At 49.0% G+C, this 24,735-nt stretch overlaps 1 protein-coding gene across 2 annotated transcripts in view; it reads right to left on the reverse strand.

Annotated features, from left to right (window-relative positions):
- THOC2 (THO complex subunit 2) overlaps window positions 1–24,735 on the reverse strand; it is a 1,568,999-nt gene that overhangs the window by 963,261 nt on the left and 581,003 nt on the right. For both annotated transcript variants that reach the window (XM_085608126.1, XM_085608125.1), the window contains exon 16: window positions 8,599–8,683. In XM_085608126.1, coding sequence (XP_085464252.1) covers window positions 8,599–8,683 — 85 coding nt within the window. The remainder of the gene's footprint in view (window positions 1–8,598; window positions 8,684–24,735) is intronic.

Below are 24,735 nucleotides of genomic sequence, written 5' to 3' on the forward strand. Positions count from 1 at the left end.
GGATAGGTGACTCCTCCCCTGGACTACAGTGCGCATGGGCATCCTCTCCATCCTCAGATTGTTTTTCGCCATTGTGGCAGTGATGGAGTAGATACAGAAAGTGATGACCATGCTTGCAGTAATTCTGAGAGCTGCAGCTGCGACAGGCGCCGGGGAGGAGGGAGGGCGATATGAATGTCAGCAGCCCTACATGCCAAGAACAGATGCATACTGGTAAGTAGCATATTCAGTTCGAGGCATGTGGGCTGCTGAATTCATATCTGTGCATAGAATACATAGCAGTGCCCTCTATTGGCGGCGGCTACCCGTGCCAGCTGCAGCGGTCTGAAAAAGTGTTTTGAGAACAGCCTGTCCTACAACTGCCTGCTGTTTTGACTGCACATCTACGCAATAGTGTTTTGTAAATGTGTGTGTAGTGGACCATGTGGCTGCTCTGCATATATCATGCAGGGGAATATTTCCTAGGAAGGCCATGGAAGCCCCTAACTTACGTGTTGAGTGGGCTCGTGGTGGAATAGTTAATGTGCGTTTTGCTTTTTGATAACAGATTTGAATACACTTAACTATCCATCTGGCTATCCCTGCTTTGGAGATGGCGTTACCTTTGTGGTGTGGGGCAAAGGCAACGAACAGTTGTTTTGTCTTCCTGAAGGGTTTAGTCCTATCGATGTAGTACATGAGGGCCCTCCGCACATCTAGTGTATGTAGTGCCCTTTCTGCAACAGTTTGTGGGTTTTGGAAGAAAACTGGCAGTTCAATAGTCTGATTCATGTGGAACTGCGATATTACTTTGGGCATGAATTTGGGGTTGGTACGTAGTACGACCCTGTTGGTGTGAACCTGTATAAATGGCTCTTGAACGGTTAGTGCCTGGAGTTCACTAACTCTTCTCAGGGAAGTGATCGCTACAAGGAAGGCCACTTTCCAGGTAAGGAATTGAATCTCGCATGAGTGTAGAGGTTCAAAGGGTGGACCCATCAGGCGTGTGAGGACCAAGTTGAGGTTCCACATTGGAGCCGGTGGGTGGCTTGGTGGAATGACTCGTTTGAGTCCTTCCAAGAATGCTTTGATGGCAGGCACTCTGAATAGAGAGAGGTGCTGCCTGGTTTGCAGATAGGCTGAGATTGCGGTCAAATGTAAACGTATAGAGTTGTACGCCAGATTGCATCGATCTAGGTGTAAGAGATAACAGATGATGTTTTGGATGGATGCGTCTAGCGGGTTGATGTCATTATTACCGCAATAAATGACGAACCTTTTCCATTTGGCTGCATAGCAAGCTCTGGTAGTGGGTCTCCTGGCCTCCTTGATGATGTCCATACAGTCAGGTGGCAGGTGGGAATCTGGCGGCGAAGCTTTGGCATTTTGCGTTTTCGCTTGTCGCGAATAGGTCTATCTCCGGATGACCCCACTGCTGGAAGTACGGTTGGAGTACTGATGGGTGTAACTCCCACTCGTGCATCTGGTGGCTGTGTCTGCTGAGCAGATCCGCCATCTGGTTGTCCTTGCCAGGGAGGTGTTCCGCCATGAGGAACATGTTCCTTTGAATGGCCCACTTCCACATGCTCTGAGCCAGATGAGACAACTGTGGAGAGTGTGTTCCTCCCTGTTTCTGTATGTAGTACATTGCGGTCATGTTGTCCGTCCGGATCAACACGACCTTGTTGCATAGATGTACTTTGAATGCCTTCATGGCTAGGAAGATTGCCATCAATTCCAGAAGGTTGATGTGCAACTTCTTTTGTTGTGTTGTCCATAGTCCTTGCACTGTGTAGTGGAGTACATGAGCTCCCCATCCCTGGAGAGACGCGTCCGCTGTCAGTACTATCTGTGGGACAGGCTCTTGGAATGGTCGGCCCTTGCAAAGGTTTTGTGGATTCCACCAATGCAGAGAGTTGTATGCCCGACCGCTCACCAACACTAGGTCCTTTAACTGTCCTTGAGCCTGATTCCACTGACGTGCTAGGCACTCCTGAAGTGGGCGCATATGTAATCTCGCGTGCGGGACTATGAAGATGCAGGAGGCCATCATGCCTATCAACTGCATAAACACTCGCGCTGGAAGTGAGTGATTGGGTTTGAACTTGGAGATCAGCAGTTGTATGCTGTTGATCCTCACTAAATTTGGCTGAGCTGTGGCCGCCAGAGTGTCTATAGTCGCACCTAGGTACTGTTGTACGTGTGCGGGCTGGAGATGGGACTTTGGATAATTTAGTGAGAATCCCAGACTGTGAAGAAGGTGAATGGTGCGGGACATGTGGCTTGCACATTGCTGGGCTGACTTCGCTTGAACGAGCCAGTCGTCTAGGTAGGGGTAGACGTGTATATGCTGCCTCCGTAGATGTGCCGCCACCGTAGCTAGGCACTTCGTGAAAACCCTGGGCGCTGTTGTCACGCCGAAGGGAAGGACTTTGAACTGATAGTGCTGCCCCTGAACAGTGAACCTGAGGTATTTTTTGTGTGAGGGGTGGATGGGTATGTGAAAGTACGCATCCTTGAGGTCCAGTGTGGCTAGGAAGTCTCCCTGCTTGAGAAGCGGAAGGACTTGCTGTAGAGTGAGCATGTGAAAGTGCTCTGAAAGAATGTACTGGTTCAGGGGTCTCAGGTCTAATATAGGTCTGAGCGACCCGTCCTTTTTTGGAATTAAGAAGTAGAGGGAGTACACTCCCGCACCCTGCTCGTGGATGGGTACGACCTCTATAGCGCCTTTTAGAAGCATACTTTGCACTTCTTGCTGTAAGAGCGTTAAGTGCTCTGAGGACATAGGACGGCTTCTTGGTGGTATTGTGGGTGGAGTGGAGGTTAACTGCAGACAGTAACCGTATTTTACAATATCTTTGACCCACCTGTCCGTGGTGATGGAATTCCACGTGGACAGGAACCTTTGTAGCCTTCCCCCGACAGGTGTTATGTGGTCGGGAGGAAGGGAGAGGGCGTCACTGCTTGTTCTTGGGGGAGGACCTGGTGTTGCCGTATCCGCGTCCTCTGCCCTTTGTGCTGGAGCCACGATATCCACCTCGGGTGTTTTTATCATAGGTGGTCTGTGTATTGCCTTTGTTATATGTTTGTTGTGACCCCTGTCCTCTACCTGCTCCCTTGTTTCCGGGGCGACGAAAGGAGCCGCTCCGAAAGGACTGAGTTTGTAGGGCGCCCATGGACTTTGCAGTGTCCGTGTCCTTTTTTATCTTTGAGGGTGGTGTCAACCTCTGGCCCGAATAAATAGTCGGGGTTGACGGGCTGGTTCAGTATATTGTTTTGTACCTCAGGCTTGAATCCTGAGATCCGCAGCCAGGCATGTCGGCGCAGCATGACGCTTGTGTTTATGGCTCTGGCAGCCGTGTCTGCAGCATCTAGTGCGCATTTGATGGAAGCGTTCGTTAGTAGCTGTCCTTCTCTGATGAGCATTTCTGCGCCTTCCTTGAACTGGTCAGGGAGATGTTGGAATATTTGCTCCAGTGTGTCATAGTGCGCTCTATCATAGCGAGCAAGGAGCGCTTGAGTGTTGGCTATGCGCCATATGTTGGCAGCTTGGGCGGCAACTCGCTTGCCAGAGGTTTCTAACACCTTGGACTCTTTGTCCGGGGGAGGAGCGTCACCTGTCGTTTGCGAGTGTGCCCTCTTGCGTGCATTCGCTACGACGATGGAGTCGAGTGGTAATTGTCCTCTGATGTAAGTAGGATCCCCAGGTGCTGATCTGTATTTTTTATCAATCCTGGGGTTTATCACTCGTGCCCTGGTGGGTTCTTTGAAAATGTCCTTGGCTGGTTTGAGGACCCCCTTCAACATTGGCAGAGTCTTTACATGTCTTTCTGAGGATGCAAAGGTGTCCATTAGAAAGTCATCTTCGATGGTATCAGAGTGAAGCTGTACCCCATGGTTATTTGCAGCACGTTCAATAAGAGCGTTGAACGCCGCAGTATCCTCCGTAGGAGATGTTTTTGCCCCATAGAGTTGTTGGTCCTGTGCATCGAGAGGTGCACTGGGGTCTGCAGGGTCGCCCCAAGTTTGATCAGGGTCCTGCTGGTCATCAGGGTCCGTGTCTACATGGTAGGGGACTTGGTCATCCATGTAGTCCTCCAATGCATCCGTATCGGAGCGTGTGGGGGAGAACCGGTGTGGATCCTGGTAGGGTGAATGGAAGGGTTCATAAAGGAGAGGTTCCGATTCTGCAGGCAACTTCCTTTTTAGTGGGATCCTGAAAGGGTCCAAAGGCGGCTCCGAAGTTATCCTTCGGTCGTGGAGAATCATCCTGCCAGTGTCGGCGTCGATGATACGTGCCGGAGACGTCTCAGCAGGTGTGACCGTAGGTTGGGTGACCCGTGTCCTGAGTTGGAACATTTTTGGGATTGTCGACGGAGGCAAGCCGAAGGTAATGTTGGCCGGCACCGAAGGGGCTGCTGGAGCTCCGATCGAACCGGAACCCGACGTGTCCTGGAGGACAGCTGTGGTTTTGCTGCCTTGCGTCGCACCAGGTCGTACTTGGGGCGCCTTCGAGGCTTTGGCACCGGCCAGGCTCGTAGAGGCGGCCGTGGATTTTTTCGGCGCCGGCGGTTCATCGAGTCGAGGTGCAGAGAGCACCGTCGAAGTCTTCGATACCTGAGGCTTAGGTGTCGTCGAGGGAGCGATGCGAGACACAGCAGGCGGTACGGCCCTTGGTGTTGTTGGTGCCGGTAGCCGAACAGGTTTGTCGGTGCCGATGGCTTTTTTCCGTTTGTCGACTCCAACGTCGCCCGCTTCAAGTTCGGCACCGAAGTCCCTCTTGCTGCGGTCGGTGCCGACGCGGTGCGCTGGCGTCGAAGGCCTCGATCCGACCAGCGCCACTTTCAGTTTCGGTGGAACCGGAGCAGCTTTCGGTTTCGGTTTTGTGGTAGGGAAACCAGCCTGTTTATGTAGTAATGGCTGCCGCTGAACGTCCGAGGCCGGGCCCGAGGGCGGGGCCGAAGAACTGCGGGATGGGTCTCGGGTAAGGCCCGAAGGCGATCCCTCGACCGGAGCCATAGGCTGTGGCACTGGTGTTTCAACGGTTTGAACAGGTAGGCCTTGTTCATCATTGGAGCTACTCTCTTCGGCCCCTAAGGCCTCCTCGTCGTCTCCTACCTCGGTGTCGTCTTCACCTCTGTGGAAGAGTGACTCGTCTACCTCGTCCGATCCGGGTTCGTGTTCGGAAACGGGACTGGAGGGCAAGACTTCTAATTCCTCGACGTCTTCGGCCTCGTCGAAGATGTCTGTTGGGGCCGGTGCCGCATGCTGCGCCTCGAGTCTCGCCGCTCGTCGATTCCGCAGAGTCTTCTTGGAACGGAACCGGGCACAGGCCATGCATGTCGATTCGTCGTGGTCCGGCGAAAGGCATTTGTTGCACACCGGATGGACGTCGATGTGTGGGTACTTCGCATTGCATACCGGACACCTTTTGAATGGCGTCCTCGATTCCATCGTCGAAGTAGTCGATGGACAGGTAAATGCGAAAAAAGTCGGTGCTGAAAGTTAGTAAACTAACAGGATTGTATCGAAACCCGATCGATAAACAGTACCGACGCAAACTAAAGGCCTTTTGGCCTCGAAAAAAATATTTTCCTAACTTGAGCTAAGATAGCACATCCGAACCCAATGGCGGAAAAAAACAATCTGAGGATGGAGAGGATGCCCATGCGCACTGTAGTCCAGGGGAGGAGTCACCTATCCAAGGATACTTCGAAGACTCTTCCAGGACAACAACGTGCAAACATCCGGACCCAACACTAGGCGGCGATCTATGCACAGATATGAATTCAGCAGCCCACATGCCTCGAACACACTTTTAGGGAACCCCTGGACTCTGTGCACAGTATTACCACCTAGTGATGATACCATATACAGAGCTAGCTTCTGACAAAAAAGGCTGGTCTTGATGTTGAACAGAATGCGAGGGCTAGCTCAGACAGCAGGAAGGGCCCCTTGAGTTGCTTCAAAACTTATGGTAGTGCTAGTGAATCTGGCAAGTGGGAGAAAAAAAGCCTATGAGCAGGACATAGCTCTACTGGCGTTAAAATGCTCCAGGGAACAATCTACTTTCTTATTTAGAGACTAGCTTAACTCACAGGTATTTCCTTCTTGCAAACAAACATCATGCACAACCAGTGACACGCAATCAAGCGCACGGAGTCCCATGGCCCAGGCAACACGATTAGTCATATCCAGATATCAAAGTTTTCCATTTAGCAACGACTCGGCTATGATGTACAGTCTGAGCAATGGATTTCTGAAAATACTCTGGGAGAGAAGGCAGATTCTAGCTCACCATGTCAGAGGGTGTGTGTAGTGGCCCAAAAGGTACATAGCCTTCAAGGACCCTAGAACTAGACTGGCAAAACTCTTTTGCCCAAGGTATCCATCATTTTGGATTCCCCATTTGGAGATGCAGTAGAAAAGGTATGAGGGTTCAACTTACTCATTAAAACCTGCATGACAAGACTCTTTGGAGTCAGGTGTAAATGACCAAAGAAGTATCCAATGGAGCTGGCCTTTGGTGCAGATCAATGGCCCGCAGGTGGAGTGCAATAAGGATTTTACCACATCACCAAGAGGGCCTCAGTTAGGGCCTGGTAAAATGGCAGCAACGGCTCAGATGCAGCTCAACCATGCTGCCAGAGTTAAGTTAACAAGTTTGCCTTAAACTTTGCTGTGGGCAATCAAGCCCAAGACTGCTGAGGCCCTATGCACAACTACTGCAAAGCAGGCACTTTCCTAGTGTGGCCCCCCATAGGCAAATTCAGGTCGGTTTCAGTTGAAGTGTCTGAGAGTAATGAAGGGGAAAGGTGCTCCTCTGAGAGTGGTTCTGATGTGTGCCGAAGATAAGGCAGGGTATAGCCCATGCTCAACAATCTAGACGATCCATTTGTCTGATGTTATGGATTACCCCTGGGATAGAGTACTGGATTTTCAATCACACAGCATGATTTTGCACTGCTGATAGCAAGCTAAAGCAACTTGGATACTGTTGTGGAAGGAGAGTGGGACTGGGTGGACAGATGCTCGTGAGGACTTGCTTGTTACCTGCCAGATCTAAAATGTCATCCTCAAAAGGGGAATGGAGTAGGGAGCTAGGTAGACAAGCACTGACTGAACAAAGTCCCATAATGTGTCAGTATAGGTTTCATTGAACGGAAGCAAAGACTGAGGTGAGGCTGGCTCAAGTTGCAAAATTTCTGAAAGGACATTTGTCTGATTTCAGCAGCAGAAGACAGTTGTAGGTCCACGACCTCAGCTATTCGTCGAATTACAACAGCAGGGAAGCACTCTTTTGTTGAGGGTCCAAAATAAGAGTTCAACCTTGTAGCAGGACAAATATCAAGCCAAAAAAACAATGGAGCTTCTGAGAATGCTTGTGCAGAAGAGGATGCATAACATCAGATTCAGGTTGTATGGTGACCGTATGCGCTGTACTGGATTTGGAGCACAATCTCAGTCGTGATCAGGTACAGTTATCAGACTCTGCACTTTATTCTCCTCCAGCAGCAATGAAGGCGGAACTGATAAAGGTTGTGGTGCCAGGGTGGAGTTGGCACGGAGCCTGCAATAGGCTCAAGGGCTCCTAAGAATCCTTGGTGCCCAAAGGTGCACAATATTTTAACCCGGAGGAGTACCAAAATGTAATACCGTACTTTAAGTCCTCAATATGCTGCAGGGTTGACTCTTATCTGGAGAATTTTGGATGCATTGCAATTAACAGCAGCAATCGGAAGGGAGAAAAACTGACACTGTGGCGCCTTAGAGGCTTCTCTTCAGACAGTGTGTCAGGATGGGGCGTAGTCCTGCTTCACCGCCTTGTGTTTTCGTTTGTATTACAACTAACCAGAGGACTTGGTCACAGGAACAATGTTGGGATAAGAGCAGGTTCAAACCATCGACTTGGAGCTGGACTTAAGCGAGGCTTACAACTACTTCACTTTGCTTCTCGCTCCCAGATCTCCTTCAGGTGCATGCCCCGACCAAAAAGACATCTCTTATGGGTTAGTAGCAGACATATGTTTTCAACAGTCACGGAATGGTTTAAAGCTTGTATGCATGATTTTCTTTTTGCAAAGTCGCTGAAGGACTCACAAAGTGGAGCCAGAGCTCTAGATCCGTGTTTGAAGGCACAAGAAAATGGACGTCAGCAGGCTGGGGTGGTCCTGTTGATATGTGGCTCTGCTCCATCAGAAATAAGACCTGACGGGACAATGTTGGATGGGGAACCGAAATGTTCCCATAGGACTTGAATACATTAACACACCTAAAGTAGCACACACAATTAACTGCTACAGGCAGGTTTACTTGTGAATTTGAAAGTTAGGGGGCACCTTTCGGCGCTAGCATAGCAATTACGAGAAATACAACACTCTTGCTAGTATAACAAAAAGACAATATGGAAATATTGAGTCAAAATCTGAACGAATACCAATTAAGAAGATTTCCCCCTCCCCCTTGCAAGGAAAACTAGAGATGGGAAGACTTGTAAAAACAACTTTTTAAACTGGAATTCATACAACACACTCCTCGCTCTGCAAATGAGAAAAGTTTAGTAACATTCTATTGCAAAGAAAATGGCCTATGCACTACAGTAAATAAGAAAAAACATACATAATCAAATAAAATTGTTGGATTGCTATGGCTCAGTTTTCCTATCTGTCTTCCAGAAGGCTTCACGTTTTCTTTGGTCAGACGTCTGCAAATAGAAAAATTAAAATACAACTTTTTACAAATATAATAAAATACATACAATGTCTGCAGAGAACACGATGTTTATGGAACTCATACAAAAAATGATTTACATGAAAGCGTTAATGTTTTTAAGAATACTTGTAAGAGACATTACTTTTGTCAGTATTAGTCATTGCTGAAGCAGATAGAAAGACTAAGCACAAATATTTGCGAGACCTTTTGTATGGACTGTGACTAGGCTCATGCGTGGGTAAGGTTATTTTAACATTAGTGTTCCAGGGCTTAAGGAGCAGCACGGTTCAATTGGACAATAAAGTTATTTCTTTTGACAGGTTAGCGATCATGGCTGGTCAGGGCAGGGTCAGCTATAGAGCTGGTGGCGCCTGGAGCGACAATGTTTGTTGGTGCCCCCCCAATGACCACCTCAACCACGGATTCCCTCATCACCTGCTTTAACAGTGCCCAAGTCTCCATAACCAGTCTCTCAGATACATATATAGTGCCACTCATACCAGTGTAGGGTGTTAGAGCACTTTGCATCAAACACACATTACAGAAAGACAATCATACGTGTGTACCTCAACGTATAGGAAATCTTACATACGATAGAGGACTACAAGGTGTAGGAGCCACATGTCATCCATACTTGTAGGCAGAATAGTTTAATAGTGCTTGGTCTAGAGAAGCACAAACTCAGAATTCAAAAAGCATCACCATAGTTGGGGGTTCTCTCTAATGAGAACAGATTTCTGCCAAAATTAATCCTTTTTGCAACATTAATCTTTGCTCAAATCTATACTTTGCAGGGTGCATGCAGTTCTATGGTAAAAGTTGATAGTTCAGTACAATTACAAAGTACATTGAATATAAATAGGTCAAGGAGTCACTGCTTTTAAAAGAGACATCTTGTTTCTTGCTATTTATAAATTCAAATCCTATATTAGGTTTTTAACATATAAATTGCAAGTAACAAAATGATGTCTCTTTTAAAACGAGTAACCCACTGACCTATTTACATTCTATGCACTTTGTAATCTGCTTGGTACTTGCTTTCTGCAACAGGCGTATTAACCCTCTGCACTACTTTATAGTGGGTCAAAACCCCAATCAAACAAAACTCCTCTCTCTCTTCAGAAAGAACATTAATCACAGGATTTATCCAGACATATTTTTGTTGCCGAAAATTGCTGGAGGAAACGAGCGCGGCGGCAGCAGCAGGTGCTTTAAAATAAACATACAAACCTGGTGCCGCTGGCAGGCAGCACCCGGTGCGGTAGCACCGGTCGCACCGCCCTAGAGCCGGCCCGGAGTCAAGGCACATTATAAAAGAAGGGGTTAAAAACTAACATTCAGTACGACACAAAAAACTCTAAATCATCAATGTCCAGTTAACACTTTCCTTTAGACTAATGATGCAATAGGTTCTACCAAAAGGAAAGGAATATGCTACTTACCAGTATGCATCTGTTCTTGGCATGTAGAGCTGCAGATCTACACACTTTGCATAGATCGCCATCTGGTGTTGGGCCCGGATGTTTGCAGTTTGTTTTTCCTCTTGGAAAGTCTTTGGAAGTCACGAGGTCGGTGACTCCTCCCTTGGATGGTATTGCGCATGGGCTTCGGCTCCATCCTCAGATTGTTTTTCGCCAGCAGGGAAAGATGGAGCGTAGTAATAACAGTGAAGAAACCCATGTGTGTTGTATCTAAATAAGATAGACTGGAACAGGTAGCCGGGGAGGCGGGTGGGCGTGTAGATCTGCAGCTCTACATGCCAAGAACAGATGCATACTGGTAAGTAGCATATTCCGTTCGAGGCATATGAGCTGCAGATTACACACTTTGCATAGACTACATAGCAGTTCCCAACCTTAGCGGCGACCACCAGTATCTGTTGCAGTGGTTTGAAATAGTGTTTTTAGTACAGCCTGGCCCACACTAGCTTGTTGCTTGGTTTGCACATCTACACAGTAATGTTTAGTGAAAGTGTACGGTGTTGACCATGTAGCTGCTTTGCAGATATCATCTAATGGGATGTTCCCTAGAAAAGCCATATAAGCCCCTATCTTTCGTGTAGAGTGGGCTTTAGGGGGAACAGATAGCGTTCGTTTTGCTTTGTGGTAGCAAATCTGTATGCATTTTAAAACCACCTAGCTATCCCTGATTTTGAGATGGGGTTGCCTTTGTGTGGTGGAGAGAAAGAGACAAATAGTTGTTTGGTCTTTCTGAAAGGTTGTGTTCTCTGGATATAGTAAAGTAAGGCCCTTTAACATCTAGCGTGTGCAGAGCCCTTTCTGCAACCGTTTGAGGTTGTGAGAAAAATACCGGTAATTCTACCGATTGGTTTAGATGAAAGGGGGAAATGACTTTGGGTAGGAATTTTGGGTTGGTACGAAGAACAACCTTGTTGTGGTGCATTTGGAGAAAAGGTTCTTGTATAGCAAGTGCTTGTATCTCACTGACCCTTCTAACGGAAGTGATGGCTACAAGAAAAGCTGTTTTCCATGTGAGAAATTGCAGTTCGCATTTATGCAAAGGTTCGAAGGGCGGTCCCATTAGCCTTGTGAGAACTATATTTAAGTTCCACACAGGTGAGGGTGGTACTCTGGGGGGGAATTATTCATTTCAGGCCTTCCATGAAGGCTTTAATGGCAGGCACTCTGAAAAGTGATAGGTGCTGTCTGTTCTGTAGGTAAGAGGCAATTGCTGCGAGGTGTAGCCGAATGGATGTATATGCTAGGTTACAACTTTGTAGATGGAGCAAGTAGCATATGATGTGCTGTATAGATGCGTCTAGAGGATTGATTGTGTTGTTATGACAATAAACAACAAATCTCTTCCACTTGGCAGCGTAGCAGGCTCTAGTGGTAGGGAGTCTAGCTTCTCTGATGACGTTCATACAGTTCATACAGTCAGGGGGAAGGTTAAGGTTCTAGGATCTCAGGAGCCAGATCGCAAGGTTGAGCTGAGCTGGGTCTGGGTGTCTGATCTCTCCATGGTTCTGGGTTAGGAGGCATGGTGAGAGGTGTAGCTTTTGGTGTGGTACTACCGAGAGTTCCAGCAGCGTGGTGTACCACGGTTGTCTGGCCCACGTTGGAGCTACTAAGATCAGTGTGCGGGAATGCTGTTGTAGCTTTTGCACCACTAATGGAATTAGTGGGAGAGGTGGAGATGCGTACGCAAATTTGCCTGACCAGTTCATCCATATCGCATTGCCTTTGGACAATGGGTGTGGGTATCTGGCGGCGAAGCTTGGGCATTTTTTGTTTTCGTGGGTGGCGAAGAGGTCCATCTGTGGATACCCCGACATCTCAAAGAACGGGTGAAGAACCAGTGGGTGAAGTTCCCACTCGTGGATCTGCTGCGTCTGTCTGCTGAGCAGATATGCAATGATGTTTTGGACTCCTGGGACATGTTGGGCTAGGAGAAAGATCTTGTGTGGAATTGCCCATCTCCATATGCTCTGTGCTAGTTGAGAGAGCTGTGGAGAGTGTGTGCCGCCTTGTTTTTGAATATAGTACATGGCCGTCATGTTGTCTGTGCGAATGAGGACTGCCTTGCCTAAAATCTGTGTTTGAAAGGATTTTAGGGCTAGAGAGATTGCCTGTAACTCCAGATGGTTGATATGGAGTAACTTTTGTTGCGGCGTCCATGTGCCCTGCACTGTGAGGTGTAATAGATGAGCTCCCCAGCCGGAGAGCGATGCGTCTGTTAGTGTTATTTGTGGAACCGGATCCAGGAACGGTCGACCTCTGGAAAGATTTGTGGTGTTCCACCACTGCAGAGAGCGATGGGTGCGACCGTCTACCAACACCAGATCTGTCAATTGCCCCTGGGCCTGGTTCCATTGGCGCGCTAAGCACTCTTGGAGAGGACTCATCTGGAGTCTTGTGTGGGACACTATGAAAATGCAAGAGGCCATCATCCCTATCAGTTGCATAAACACTCTTGCTGGAAGAGAATGTTGAGGTATGAATCTTTGACGCAAAGCCTGAATGCTTGCCATCCTGGCAGGATTGGGGTAGGCTATGGCTTTTGAGGTGTCTATGGTGGCACCGAGGTATTGCTTTATGTGGGATGGTGTTAGCTGGGACTTTTGGTGGATGACCGTGAAGCCTAGCTGGTGAAGTAGTTGGATTGTAGTGGCAGTGTGGTGTACACATTGGTTGTAGGACGTGGCTTTTATGAGCCAGTCGTCCAAATACGGGAAGACGTGAATGTGCTGTATTCAGAGGTGTGCCGCCACTACCGCTAGGCACTTGGTGAATACCCTTGGTGCTGTTGTGACCCCGAATGGGAGTACCTTGAACTGGTAGTGTTGCCCGTCCACTACAAATCTGAGGTACTTTCTGTGAGCATGGTGTACTGGAATGTGAAAGTATGCGTCTTTCAAGTCCAGTGTGGTGAGAAAGGCGTTCTGGGAGAGGAGCGGAAGTACCTGCTGAAGTGTTACCATGTGAAAATGGTCCAAATGTATGTATGTGTTTAGAGGTTGGAGCTCTAGAATAGGTCGTAGAGTCTCGTCTCTTTTTGGAATTAGAAAATATAGGGAGTAGACCCCTAAATTTTGTTGACTGGCGGGAACTTGTTCTATTGCCTGTTTTTGTAGGAGGGAGATTACCTCCTGTTTTAGTAATGTGGAATGTTCTTGTGACATTGGGCGTTGCCTAAGTGGAATGTTTGGGGGGGTAGATGTCAATTCTAGGCAGTACCCTGAGCGAATAATTTGGGTCACCCATTTGTCTGAGGTGATGGTCTCCCAGACCTGAAGGAAATTTTGTAGCCTGCCCCCGACCGGAGTGGGATGGTCTGGAGGGAGCGAGGGGGAAGTCATTGGGTAGGCGGTGTGGCAGAGAGGGCGGTATTTGTTTTGCCTCTGCCTTTATTGTTATTGCCCCTATAGCCGCCTCTTTGATAACCCCTTGTGAAGGTGGACTGAGCAGGGGATTTGTAGGAAGTGGACGCGCTGAGGAGTAGCCTCTAGCTGTACCCCGAAAGGAAGAGCAGCGAAAGGAGCGCCTAGGAGGGTGTGACTGCATGGCTCCCATAGATTTCGCCGCATCCGTGTCCTTCATTTTCTCGAGGGCCTCATCCACCTTTGGACCGAATAGGTGTTCCTGGTCAAAGGAATGATTTAGGATGGAGGCCTGTACCTCAGGTTTGAAGCCTGATACTCTCAGCCAAGCATGGCGACGGAGGACGACGCTAGTGTTAATGGCCCTGGAGGCTGTGTCTGCTGCGTCTAAGGCACAGCGTATGGAGGTGTTAGATAGTCTTACCCTCTTGAATTAATTAATTGGCCCTATTTTTGTATCTTTCTGGGAGGTGGTGCATTATGGTTTCTAATTCATCATTATGCGCTCTATCATATCTGGCCAATAGCGCTTGTGTTGGCGATACGCCATATATGCCTGTGACGCAGTGAGCTTTCCTGACGCGTCCAATAGCTTTGACTCTTTGTCAGGTGGTGGTGCTTTGCCTGACGCCTGGGAGTTTGACCTCTTCCGTGCAGTGGAAACTACTAGGGAATCCAGTGGCGCTGGCCCTTTGATATAGGCAGGGTCTGTGGGGGTAGCTTTGTACTTTTCTCTATGCGTGGGTTAATGACCCTAGCCCTGACTGGGTCCTTAAAAACTTCTGGCGCATGTGTTATCACCCCCTTGAGCATAGGTAGTATGGAAGTAGACCTATGTGCGGTATCAAAGGTGTCGAGGAGGAAATCCTCCTCTACTGGGTCAGTGTGTAGCTCTACCCGTGATAATGTGCCACCCTCTGAGGTAGGTGGTGGAAACCTAATGAGCCTTCCGGTGGAGATGGCCTGGAAGGGTAAAGGTCATCTTGAGGGACGTCTGGAATATCTGGATTATTGTAGTTGTCCCATGGGTCTGGGGATCCTGTAGGGGTGTGGTCTTGGGGCACATCCCCTGGATCGTAATATGGGTCCCCCGGATCATCATCGTCTGGAGACGGGGTCGGGGAACGATGAGGTGGGGGTGGAGAAGGCGGAGGGGGCAGAGGTGGAGAGGGGGCGGAGGTGGAGAGGGTGGAGGAGGTGGAGGAGGTGGGGAAGGCATTCTGAAAGGGGAGGTAGCAGAGTCCTTCCTCTTTGGAGGTGGAGGTGGAGCCGGTTTGTCCAAATGTCTCTTTTTAGAAGAGTGCCAAATGTCCAGTTTTTGGATCCTTGGTAAGAGTCTTTTGCCTGGGATCCGGTGTAAACAGTTCCTGTGACAATGTTTGTTCCGTCGGCGCCGAAGGTTTCGGGGCCGATGACTTTTTAGGCTTGTCCGTGCCTTGCTTAGCATGCTACTTATCTGTGAAAACCAACGTGCCTGTGATCGGTGCCTTCGCACAGTCAGTCATCACCCATGGCGAGCCCAATTCCAGAGAACAGCAATGGCCCCACTCCGCCCCGCAGGGTGCTCAGCCCTCCAAGTCTGCAGTTCTGTGGCCTCCATATCAGCCCCCGGCAGATGCCTGAACTTTTGCCATAGATAGTAAGGTGGGTTGATTAATCCTGGTGGCGGTGTTCTTGGGGGGAGCTACGGGGAGACACTAACTGATTTACTATGCCTAATGGAGGATTGAATGGGATGTGTGGGTGCCCGCTTCCCGGGGGGGGCCCCGCCCAGGGGGGGGTTGGGTTTTCCTTTATAGCAGGGTTTGGCGCTGGGGTGCTACGACGCAGCAGACCGGATCTTCTTGGTGTTGGGCGCCCCCCCCCCCCTTCGTTTTGCTTTTAGAGCGACTTTCTGGTAGCTACCAGAGGGACTATAAGTGGATTGTTTGGATGGGTACTAGCTGTTTAGAGCCTGTTCTGGGGAGGGGTGTTAGAGGGGTTTGGAGTGGTGTTGTGTTTTTGTTTTCAGGGGTACTTCATACCACCAGTGCGCCAGCACAGAGAGTGCAGTTGTGATATGAGAACAGGTTGCATAATGGGACCGTTACCCGAGTTGAAATGTATTACGTGGAATGTATGGGGGATGCGTATGATGCTGAAACGCCACAGGGTTCATGCTTATCTGGTGCGTCGAGGGGTGCAGATAGCTTTTCTCCAAGAAACCCATATGGACCGAAGTGAAGGTCAGGCGTTACAGCGCCGTTGGAGAGGGCAGCTTTTTTATACAACGTACTCCGCTTTTGCCAGGGGTGCCCTGGTTTGGGTGCGGGCGGGGGTCCCATTTCAACCGACCCAGCACCTAGTTGATCCCGAGGGGAGGTATGTGGCTGTCATGGGAAGATTGGATGGGAGGGATTTTACGTTATGCAGTGTGTATGCCCCTAATGTGGAACAGAAATCCTATTTTGCTGTCAGGGAAAATGGCGTCCTTCCTGACAGGTTCAGTGTTATTGGGGGGGGGGGGGGGGGGGGGGGGGGGGGGATTTTAACTCTGTTACAGATACTGAGCTGGATAGATCACACACACCACTGGCTCAGGCGCCTGTCCACAAGCTTTCGAAACTTAGAAAGGATTGGCAAACAGAGTGGGGTCTGATTGACACATTGCGTGCGCAGCATATAGGAGAGCGAGACTACTCTTACTATTCTTCCCTGCATGATTTACATGTGAAGCTGGACGCAGTATTTTGTTTCCCGGATGTTCATGCATTGGTCCGCAGCAGTGAGTGTCTGGCTAGGACAATATCAGACCACAACTCACTGCTTCTGACATTGCGGTGGTCCCGAGAACGGCCTGCTGTCCCCACTTGGCGTTTACGCCCAGAAGCACTGGAGGACTCGGTGTTTTGCGCTGCGGTCCGGGATGGGATAGAACACTATTTCCGCGAGAATGAGGGGACAGCAACAAACTTGGGTCTAGAATGGGATGCATTTAAAGTGGTGATAAGGGGCCTATGCATCGCTAACATGACAGGAATGCAGAAGACGCTTTTGCGGGATATAGAAAGGGAGGAACAGCGGTTGCATCATGCGGAGAAGGCCCACCCAGGGAATCCGGGGATGCGGGATGAGGTTATAGCTGCACGAGAGGAGGTGGCAGCGCATGTGGAGCGGCTACGCTGTTTTGATCATAAGGAGTATCTAGTGCGGGTGCATGCGGGGAGAGATGAGGTGGGCACTCTCCTAGCGTGGCTGGCGAGTCCAGTTCCGAGGGGCACGCCCATCCTGGCTTTGACCACCTCGACAGGGATGCCAGAATATACCCAACGAGGGATTAATGAGATGTTTAGGGCATACTATGCGGAACTCTATGAAACTAAGCTACAGGGTACAAATGATGGGTTGACTGAGTTTCTAGCTCAGGTACGACTGCCACGCCTCGAGGAGGACCAGGGGGAGCTGCTGGGACAGGAGATCACGGAAGGAGAAATACGTAGTGCGATAAAATGTATGGCGTGCAATAAAACCCCGGGGGTAGATGGATTGCCGATAGAATTTTACTCTGCGTATGTCGATACCCTGGCTCCCAAGCTTCAGGCGGTATATCGAGAGGCCAAGGAATTGGGGAGATTGCCGGCCTCTACTCGAGAGGCTATCATTATTCCACTGCCGAAACCGGGGAGGGATTCACTGTCTAGATCAGCATATCGCCCGTTGTCAATGTTGACGACGGACTACAAGATTTTAAACAAGATTCTTGCGACCCTGCTTTTTCCCCTATATGACGCACCTGGTCCATAGTGACCAGGCGGGCTTCATCCCGAAGGAAACCACTGCGATCAACATGCGACGACTTTTACGGATTCTGGGAGAGGACCATGCCGATACACCTGAAGCGGCAGTTCTCTTAGTAGATATTGAGAAGGCTTTTGACAGCTTAGAATGGCCGTATTTGCACAGAGTCCTTCATGCGTTTGGGCTTGGGGATTCTTTTGTGCAGTGGACTGAGCTTTTATACAGTTCGGCGACGGCGCGGGTGCAGACGGGTATGACTATTTCGTCGGCTTGCCAGATAGGGAGAGGAACGAGGCAGGGATGCCCTCTCTCTGTTATTTGCTTTGGCCATTGAACCTTTGGCCTCTCATGCCCGGCTAGGGAGACACTACACTGGTATGCTTCTTAGAGGAGATCTACAATTTATCTCCCTCTATGCGGATGATTAGTTAATGTTTCTTGCGAACGCATCGGCGAACTTAGATGGCACGAGCAACTTGCTTCACGAGTTTGGACAGTACTCGGGGTTGCGGGTTAACTGGGCAAAGACTTGCTTATTTCCGGTGGAGCCGACTGCGAAGAACCCTCCCCAGCTGACGGGTGTACGCTCGGAGCCCCATTGCCTGCCTTATCTAGGCACCAATATCGATCACACCCCTGAGGATCGTTTGGAGAGTAACTTGGGCCGGGCCATACGTGACCTTAGAGGCAGTACGGCATTCTGGAATACGTTGGCATTATCGGTAGCAGGGTCGGTAGCACTCCTGAAGATGGTGGCGTTAGTGCGATTATTATATTACTTTCGGACATTGCCAATTTGGGTCCCAGGCTCCATCTTTCGGCAGCTTCGCTCTATGGCTAGTGGGTTTCTTTGGGGGACAGGCAAGAGACGAGTGGCAATGACTACAATGGTACGGCCGAGAGCAGATGGGGGCAAGGCAGTCCCGGATTTTGATTGCTACTATTTGGCAGCCCAGTTACAGTGGCTCACGCAGGCTGTGGCGCGGGAGTTCCGGGGCCCAGATGGCCCAGAGGGTCGCAGGGTCCCGCGTTATATCTTATCCTTTATAGTGCTACAGCAGAAGATGCGACTCGAACTGCTCACGACTGAAGAACGGACGATGCGTATGTGCTGGAATCGGAGCCAACGTAGGGCTGTTTTCGCTCACCCATATGCCCCGGAAATACCGCTGGGTATGTGTACGGCCTTCCCACATGGAGGGGACTGGACCGCACTGGCGAATTGGGAGGAGCTGGGGATGCAAGTGTTAGGGGACTTGTACGAGAACAAGACCATGTTGTCTTTCCAGGCCCTACAGCACAGATATGACCTCCCGAGAGGGGATTATTTGCTGCATTCAGCGATTACTGCTGCAATCCAACGCTATTGGAGGACAGGACTGTCGAAACCACAAACCTCAATGGCATGACAGTACGTAGTAATGGCTGCGGGGTCTTTCAAGGCCATAACATGCCTATACCGGCGAATGTTGACGGAGAATTTAGAACCATTGCCGGTGTTGCGAGGGAAATGGGAAGTGGATCTTGGCAAAGAAATCCCCGAAAAGACGTGGGCTCAGTTGGTTAGGAGGGCCTGGAAGAGCACGAGAAATGACAGGTTCCAATTGAAACATTTCTATGTTCTGCATAGAGCGTATCTAACACCTGCAAAGCTTTACCAATATGTCTGGGCAGCGACTGCTCAGTGTCCGCGGTGTGATCTAGAGGGGGCGGACTTCCTGCACATGATGTGGGGATGTCCGAGCTTATGAACATATTGGGAGGAGGTGTTGGATCTCTTAAGCAGTATCAGTGATCGGATATTAGACTTCGAACTGGGTACTTGTCTACTGCACTGGTTCCCGCACACTGCTAAAACGAAAGTGACCAGCAAATTTCTCGATTTGGGCCTTGTATTAGCCAAACGAGAGCTCACTATGCATTGGAAATCTAGAAGAGGACCTAGGGTGGGGGATGGAGGGCGGAGTTACATAAATAGGCGCGGAGTGAGGGCATCCTTAGATTGTAGCAAGCCTTACGAACAAATAACGAAAAAGCACACGATGCGGCTAGGGCGTGGGAGGCCCTAGTCGCAGCACTCCAAGCTCCAGACACAGAATCGGAGGAGGGTTCAATTGAAGAGGAACGGGGGATCCTAGCTACCGCATCTGAGTAAGTTGTTTGAACCACCACAGGCAAGTGGCAGTGACGTGAATGTTTTTTTTTTGTTTTGTTTTTTTTGCCTTAAGGCCCCTAGTGCTATATGAACAAGGTTTAATGGCGGCCCCGTACTAACTATAGAAGCATGTAATTGGTCATAAAGTAAAGGTCTCGTAGGTGCACTGGTGGTAGGGGCGGAGGGAGGGGGGCGGAGGGGACTGGGGGAAGCAGTGAGGATTATAAAGTATTGGAAACGATGATGTGTTAATGATGCTGCATATGTGACTGTTGGTAGAAAATCAAGATTTTTTTTTTTTTTTTTTTTTTAAATGGGCGTCGACTCCGTTGTTAGATTTTTTTACCGCAGAGGGTGAGAATGGAGTTAGTAAGAGTAGAATCAAGAGGTCCATGTGTATTTATCTAAGTAAGATATTACTGCTAAAGGTATAGGTACCCAGGGAGGTGGGTGGGTGCATATGAATCTACAGCTCTACATGCCAAGAACAGATGCATACTGGGTAAGTAGCATTTTCCTTTGGAGGCATGTGAGCTGTAGATCACATGCTTTGCATAGACTATACAGCAGTAATCTCCGAAAGCAGTGGCTAACCTGTTGCTGTCGTTTGAAAGAGTGTACGAAGAATTGCCTGGCGTACATTAGCTTGTTGTTTTGCTAACATCTATACAGTAGTGTTTTGTGAATGTTTGAAGTGTAGACCAAGTTGCAGCTTTACAGATGTCAGCTATGGAAATGTTTCCTGAGAAAGCCAAAGAAGTCCCCAGTTTGCGAGTAGAATGTGCTTTAGGGGGAATTGGTAAAGTCCTATTTGCTTTTGCATAGCATGTTTGAATACATCTGACTATCCACAACAAAGTTGTTTTGGTTTAAGAAAAGGTTTTTTCCTTTCTATGTAATAGAGTAACGATCGTTTAACATCCAAGGTGTGTAGAGCACGTTCTGCCACAGAATCTGGTTGAGAAAAGAACACAGGTAACTCAACAGATTGGTTGATGTGGAAGGTAGAAACTACCTTGGGTAGAAATGTAGGGTTAGTACGAAGAACCACTTTGTTTTGGTGTACTTGTAGAAATGGTTCTTCTATGGTTAGTGCTGAAGCTCACCCACTCTCCTCAGTGATGTGATAGCAATGAGGAAAGCAATTTTCCAAGTGAGAAATTGCAGTTCACATTTATGCAATAGCTCAAAGGGTGGACCCATTAATCTGGTAACAACAATATTAAGATTCCACACGGGGCAGCCTTAATAACTGGCACTCTGAAAAGAGACAGATGTTGTCTATTCTGAAGGTATGCGGCTATTGCAGCAAGGTGTAAGAGTATAGATGTGTACGCTAAATTTGACCGTTTTAAATGCAGTAAATAGCAAATTACATTTTGAACTGAAGCATCAAGCGGGTTGATATTGTTATTATAATAAATACCAAACCGTTTCCACTCTGCTGCATAGCAAGCTCTTGTAGTAGGTCGTCTAGCTTCTTTAATAATGTTCATAAAGTCTGGCGGAAGATTCGGATAGCCAAACTATGACTTCAGGTACCAGATCACTAGTTGAGATGTGTGGGATCTGGGTGTCTTATCTCTCCACGGCTCTGCAAAGGAGATTGGATGCGACATGTAGTTTTTGATGCGGGACTACTGAGAGCTCCAAAAGGGTGGTGAACCAAGGTTGACTGGCCCATGTGGGAGCTACTAGGATTAGCGTGAGGGACGTTTGCCTGAGCTTCCGAACCGCTAGTGGAATGAGTGGGAGAGGCGGCAAAGCGTACGCAAACATCCCTGACCAGTTAATCCATAGTGCATCACCTTAGTACAATGGGTGTGGATGCCTGGAGGCGAAGTTTGGGTATTTTGGTGTGTGGCAAACAGATCTATGTCTGGGAAGCTCCCCAGAGCGAAAGGAGAACCTGAGGGTTGAGTTCCCACTCGTGATTCTGTTGTGTCTGCCTGCTGAGCAGATCTGCAATCTGATTGTCTACTCCTGGAAGGTGTTCTGCTAGGAGATACATTTTGTGATGTATGGCCCACTTCCAAATGGCCTGTGCAAGGTGTGGCAGTTGGAGAGTGTGTGTCCCTCCCTGTTTCTGTATATAATACATGGCTGTCACGTTATCTGTGCGTATAAGGACAGCTTTGCCTATAAGGTGAGTTTGAAAGTCTGAGCGCTAGAAATAGTGCTAGCAGCTCTAGGTGATTTATGTGAAGTTGCTTTTCCCGCTGACTCCATATGCCCTGAATTGTGTGAGTTTGGAGATGAGCTCCCCAACCAGTGAGCGTTGCATCTGCTGTTAGCACTGTCTGTGGAACTGGGTCAATAAAGGGATGCCCTTTGGAAAGGTTTTGTGGATTCCACCATTGCAGAGAGTGATGAGCGCAGCCGTCAACCAACACTAGATCTGATAATGGACCCCGAGACGGATTCCACTGACCTGCTAAACATTCCTGAAGGGGACGCGTTTGAAGTCTTGCATAGAGAACTATTAGGATGCAAGACGCCATCATTCCCAGTAGCTGCATGAATATCTGAGCTGGTAATGAGTGGTGGGGCTGAGACTGGGAACTTAGAGCCTGAATGTTGCGGATTCTGGCTGGATTGGGACAGGCTGGAGCTTTTTGTGTATCTTCATCATCATCGTGCTTCAACACCCTGCGCATGCTCCGTAAGATCTTCCGATGGATCCCCACCAAAACCAGGAAGACGGTCACCCAGGCACTCGTCACCAGCCGACTGGACTATGGAAACACCCTCTACGCCGGAACCACAGCCAAACTACAGAAAAGACTCCACCGCATACAGAACGCCTCCGCACGACTCGTCCTGGACATCCCCCGACACAACCACATCTCCGGCCACCTGAGAGACCTGCACTGGCTCCCCGTCAGCAAGAAGATCATGTTCCGACTCCTCACCCATGCACACAAGGCTCTCCACGACCTGGGCCCAAAGTACCTCAACAACCACCTGACTTTCTACACGCCCACCCGCCAGCTACGATCGACCTGCCTCGCCCTCGCCGCCGTACCACGCATTCGCAGAGCCACCGCCGGAGGAAGATCCTTCTCCTACCTGGCAGCCAAGACATGGAACTCCCTCCCCATACGCCTTCGGCTGACCCAGGACCAGCTCTCCTTCAGGAAGCAACTCAAGACCTGGCTATTCGAGCAGTAGTGGACGCCTCCCCCCAGCGCCTTGAGACCCTACCGGGTGAGTAGTGCGCTATACAAATGATAGGATTGGATTGGAGTGGTGTATCGAGAGAGGCTCCCAAGTACGTTTGCGTGTTGGATACATGACTGACAGATTTACTGTGAATCCGAGACCGTGGAGCAGCTGTACTGTTTTGTATGTTGTAGACACTTTGCTTGTGAACCGGCTTTGATGAGCCAGTCGTCTAAGTATGAGCACAAGTGTATGTGTTGTCTTCGCAGATGAGCTGCAACTACTACTAGGGATTTGGTTCATTCTCTGGGAGTAGTGGTGACTCTGAACGGAAGCACTTTGAACTGGTAATGTTGTCCCGCTACCACAGACCTGAGATATTTACGATGAGCAGGATGTATTGGAATATGGAAGTACACATCCTTTAAGTCTAAAGTAGACAAAGTCGCCTTGCTGAAGGAATGGGGCTCTTGTTAGAGTGTCACCATGTGAAAATGATCTGATTGGATATACAGGTTTAGGTCTGAGAGAGCCGTCCTTTTTGGGTATGACAAGTATTAGGAGTATACTCCAGTCCATTGATACTGTAATGGGACTGGCTCTATAGCTCTTTCCTGCAAATGAGAGATAATTTCTTGTTTGAGTAGGTTGACATGCTCTGGTGACATTGTGTGTGATCTTGTGGAAATGTTTGGGGGATTGTCGGTAAGCTCCAGGCAATAACCAGATCGGATAATTTCAAGAACCCATCTGCCTGAAGTTATTGTATTCCAACCCAATGGCGGAAAAAAACAACCCAACAATAGAGTCGATGCCCATGCGCATGTCACCAAAAGGAGGAGTCACCTACCTTGAGACTGGAAAAGACTTCTTCGAAGAAAAACAGTACAGTAAAGTGCAAACACCCGAACCCAACACTAGATGGCAGACTTATGCAAAGCATGTGAGAAAAGCATGTGAGCTACAGCTCACATGCCTCGAACACACTTTTATAGCTTTTTCAACACTAGATTTCTAATGACACTCTGGCTCGCCCTCCTGGAATCTGAAAAGGCCTTTGATACGGTCGACTGGTCCTTCTTGGCCGCACTGCTGGAGCGGATGGGGCGGAGTCCCAAGATTCGCTGGTTTGTTGGTGCCTTGTATTCTGAACAGCAAGCACAGACACTAGTAAATGAGGTCCTTTCACATCCACTTTTAATTCACTGGGGCATCAGGCAAGGCTGCCAGTTATCGTCGCTCCATTTTGCTCTTGTGATGGAGCCCCTGGCACAACTGATGTGCTGTGATGCCAGAGTGGCGAGGTGGGAGTAGGCGATGAAGACAAAATCCCATTATATGCAGATGATATCTTGCTCTAACCTCCATAACCCTGGTCCCTGTTGTATGGAAATATTCGCTTTATATAAGCAGACTTTGAGCATTCGGGGGAACCTGAGGTAGTGCCTCATGGTTCCACCTGGGCAGGGGTAATAAACTGTTGTGGTGAGCACTGATGCCCCTAAGCACCACTACATTTAAATATTTAGGGATCCACTTCTATAGAGATGGTGCTGAGATGTAGGAACTCAATCTTAATTCCTTTTAAACCAGAAGACGAAGACTGAACTCCTTTGCTGGGGCGCATTGCCACTACAGATGCCTGGGAGAGTGGCGGTGGTCAAAAGAATGACACTCCCTAAGTTCCTCTATGTCCTCCAAAATTTCCCTCTTAGTATCCCTGACCACTGGTTCCGCTGTCTGGCCTCCACGTTTTTCTCCTGCCACTGGATTTGCCGCCCCCCCACGTACAGCTCATGAAAAGCTGAAGTCTGTTTACAATGTGGGTCTTGGCATGGCAGACTCCCAACTTTATTAAAGAGCCACTCAGCTACTGATTCCCAATGACACACTGACCTGGGGGCTAGAACGACCCAGCTTACGATATTAAACTCCCACTTCGTATGTTTGACCATTTGATGGCCATCTTCTATGACAATTCCATCACCAACACTCTTTCTGAAATCACTGCGGTGGTCCTACAAACCTGGTGGGAGGCACCTTGAGTATGGGGTGGGGGAAAGTTTTGAACTGCCAGACCCCGCAGGGGAACACACATCCAAGCTGTCGG

The sequence above is a fragment of the Triturus cristatus genome, chromosome 5_2 (assembly GCF_964204655.1).
Source record: "Triturus cristatus chromosome 5_2, aTriCri1.1, whole genome shotgun sequence".
NCBI classification, from domain to species: Eukaryota; Metazoa; Chordata; class Amphibia; order Caudata; family Salamandridae; genus Triturus; species Triturus cristatus.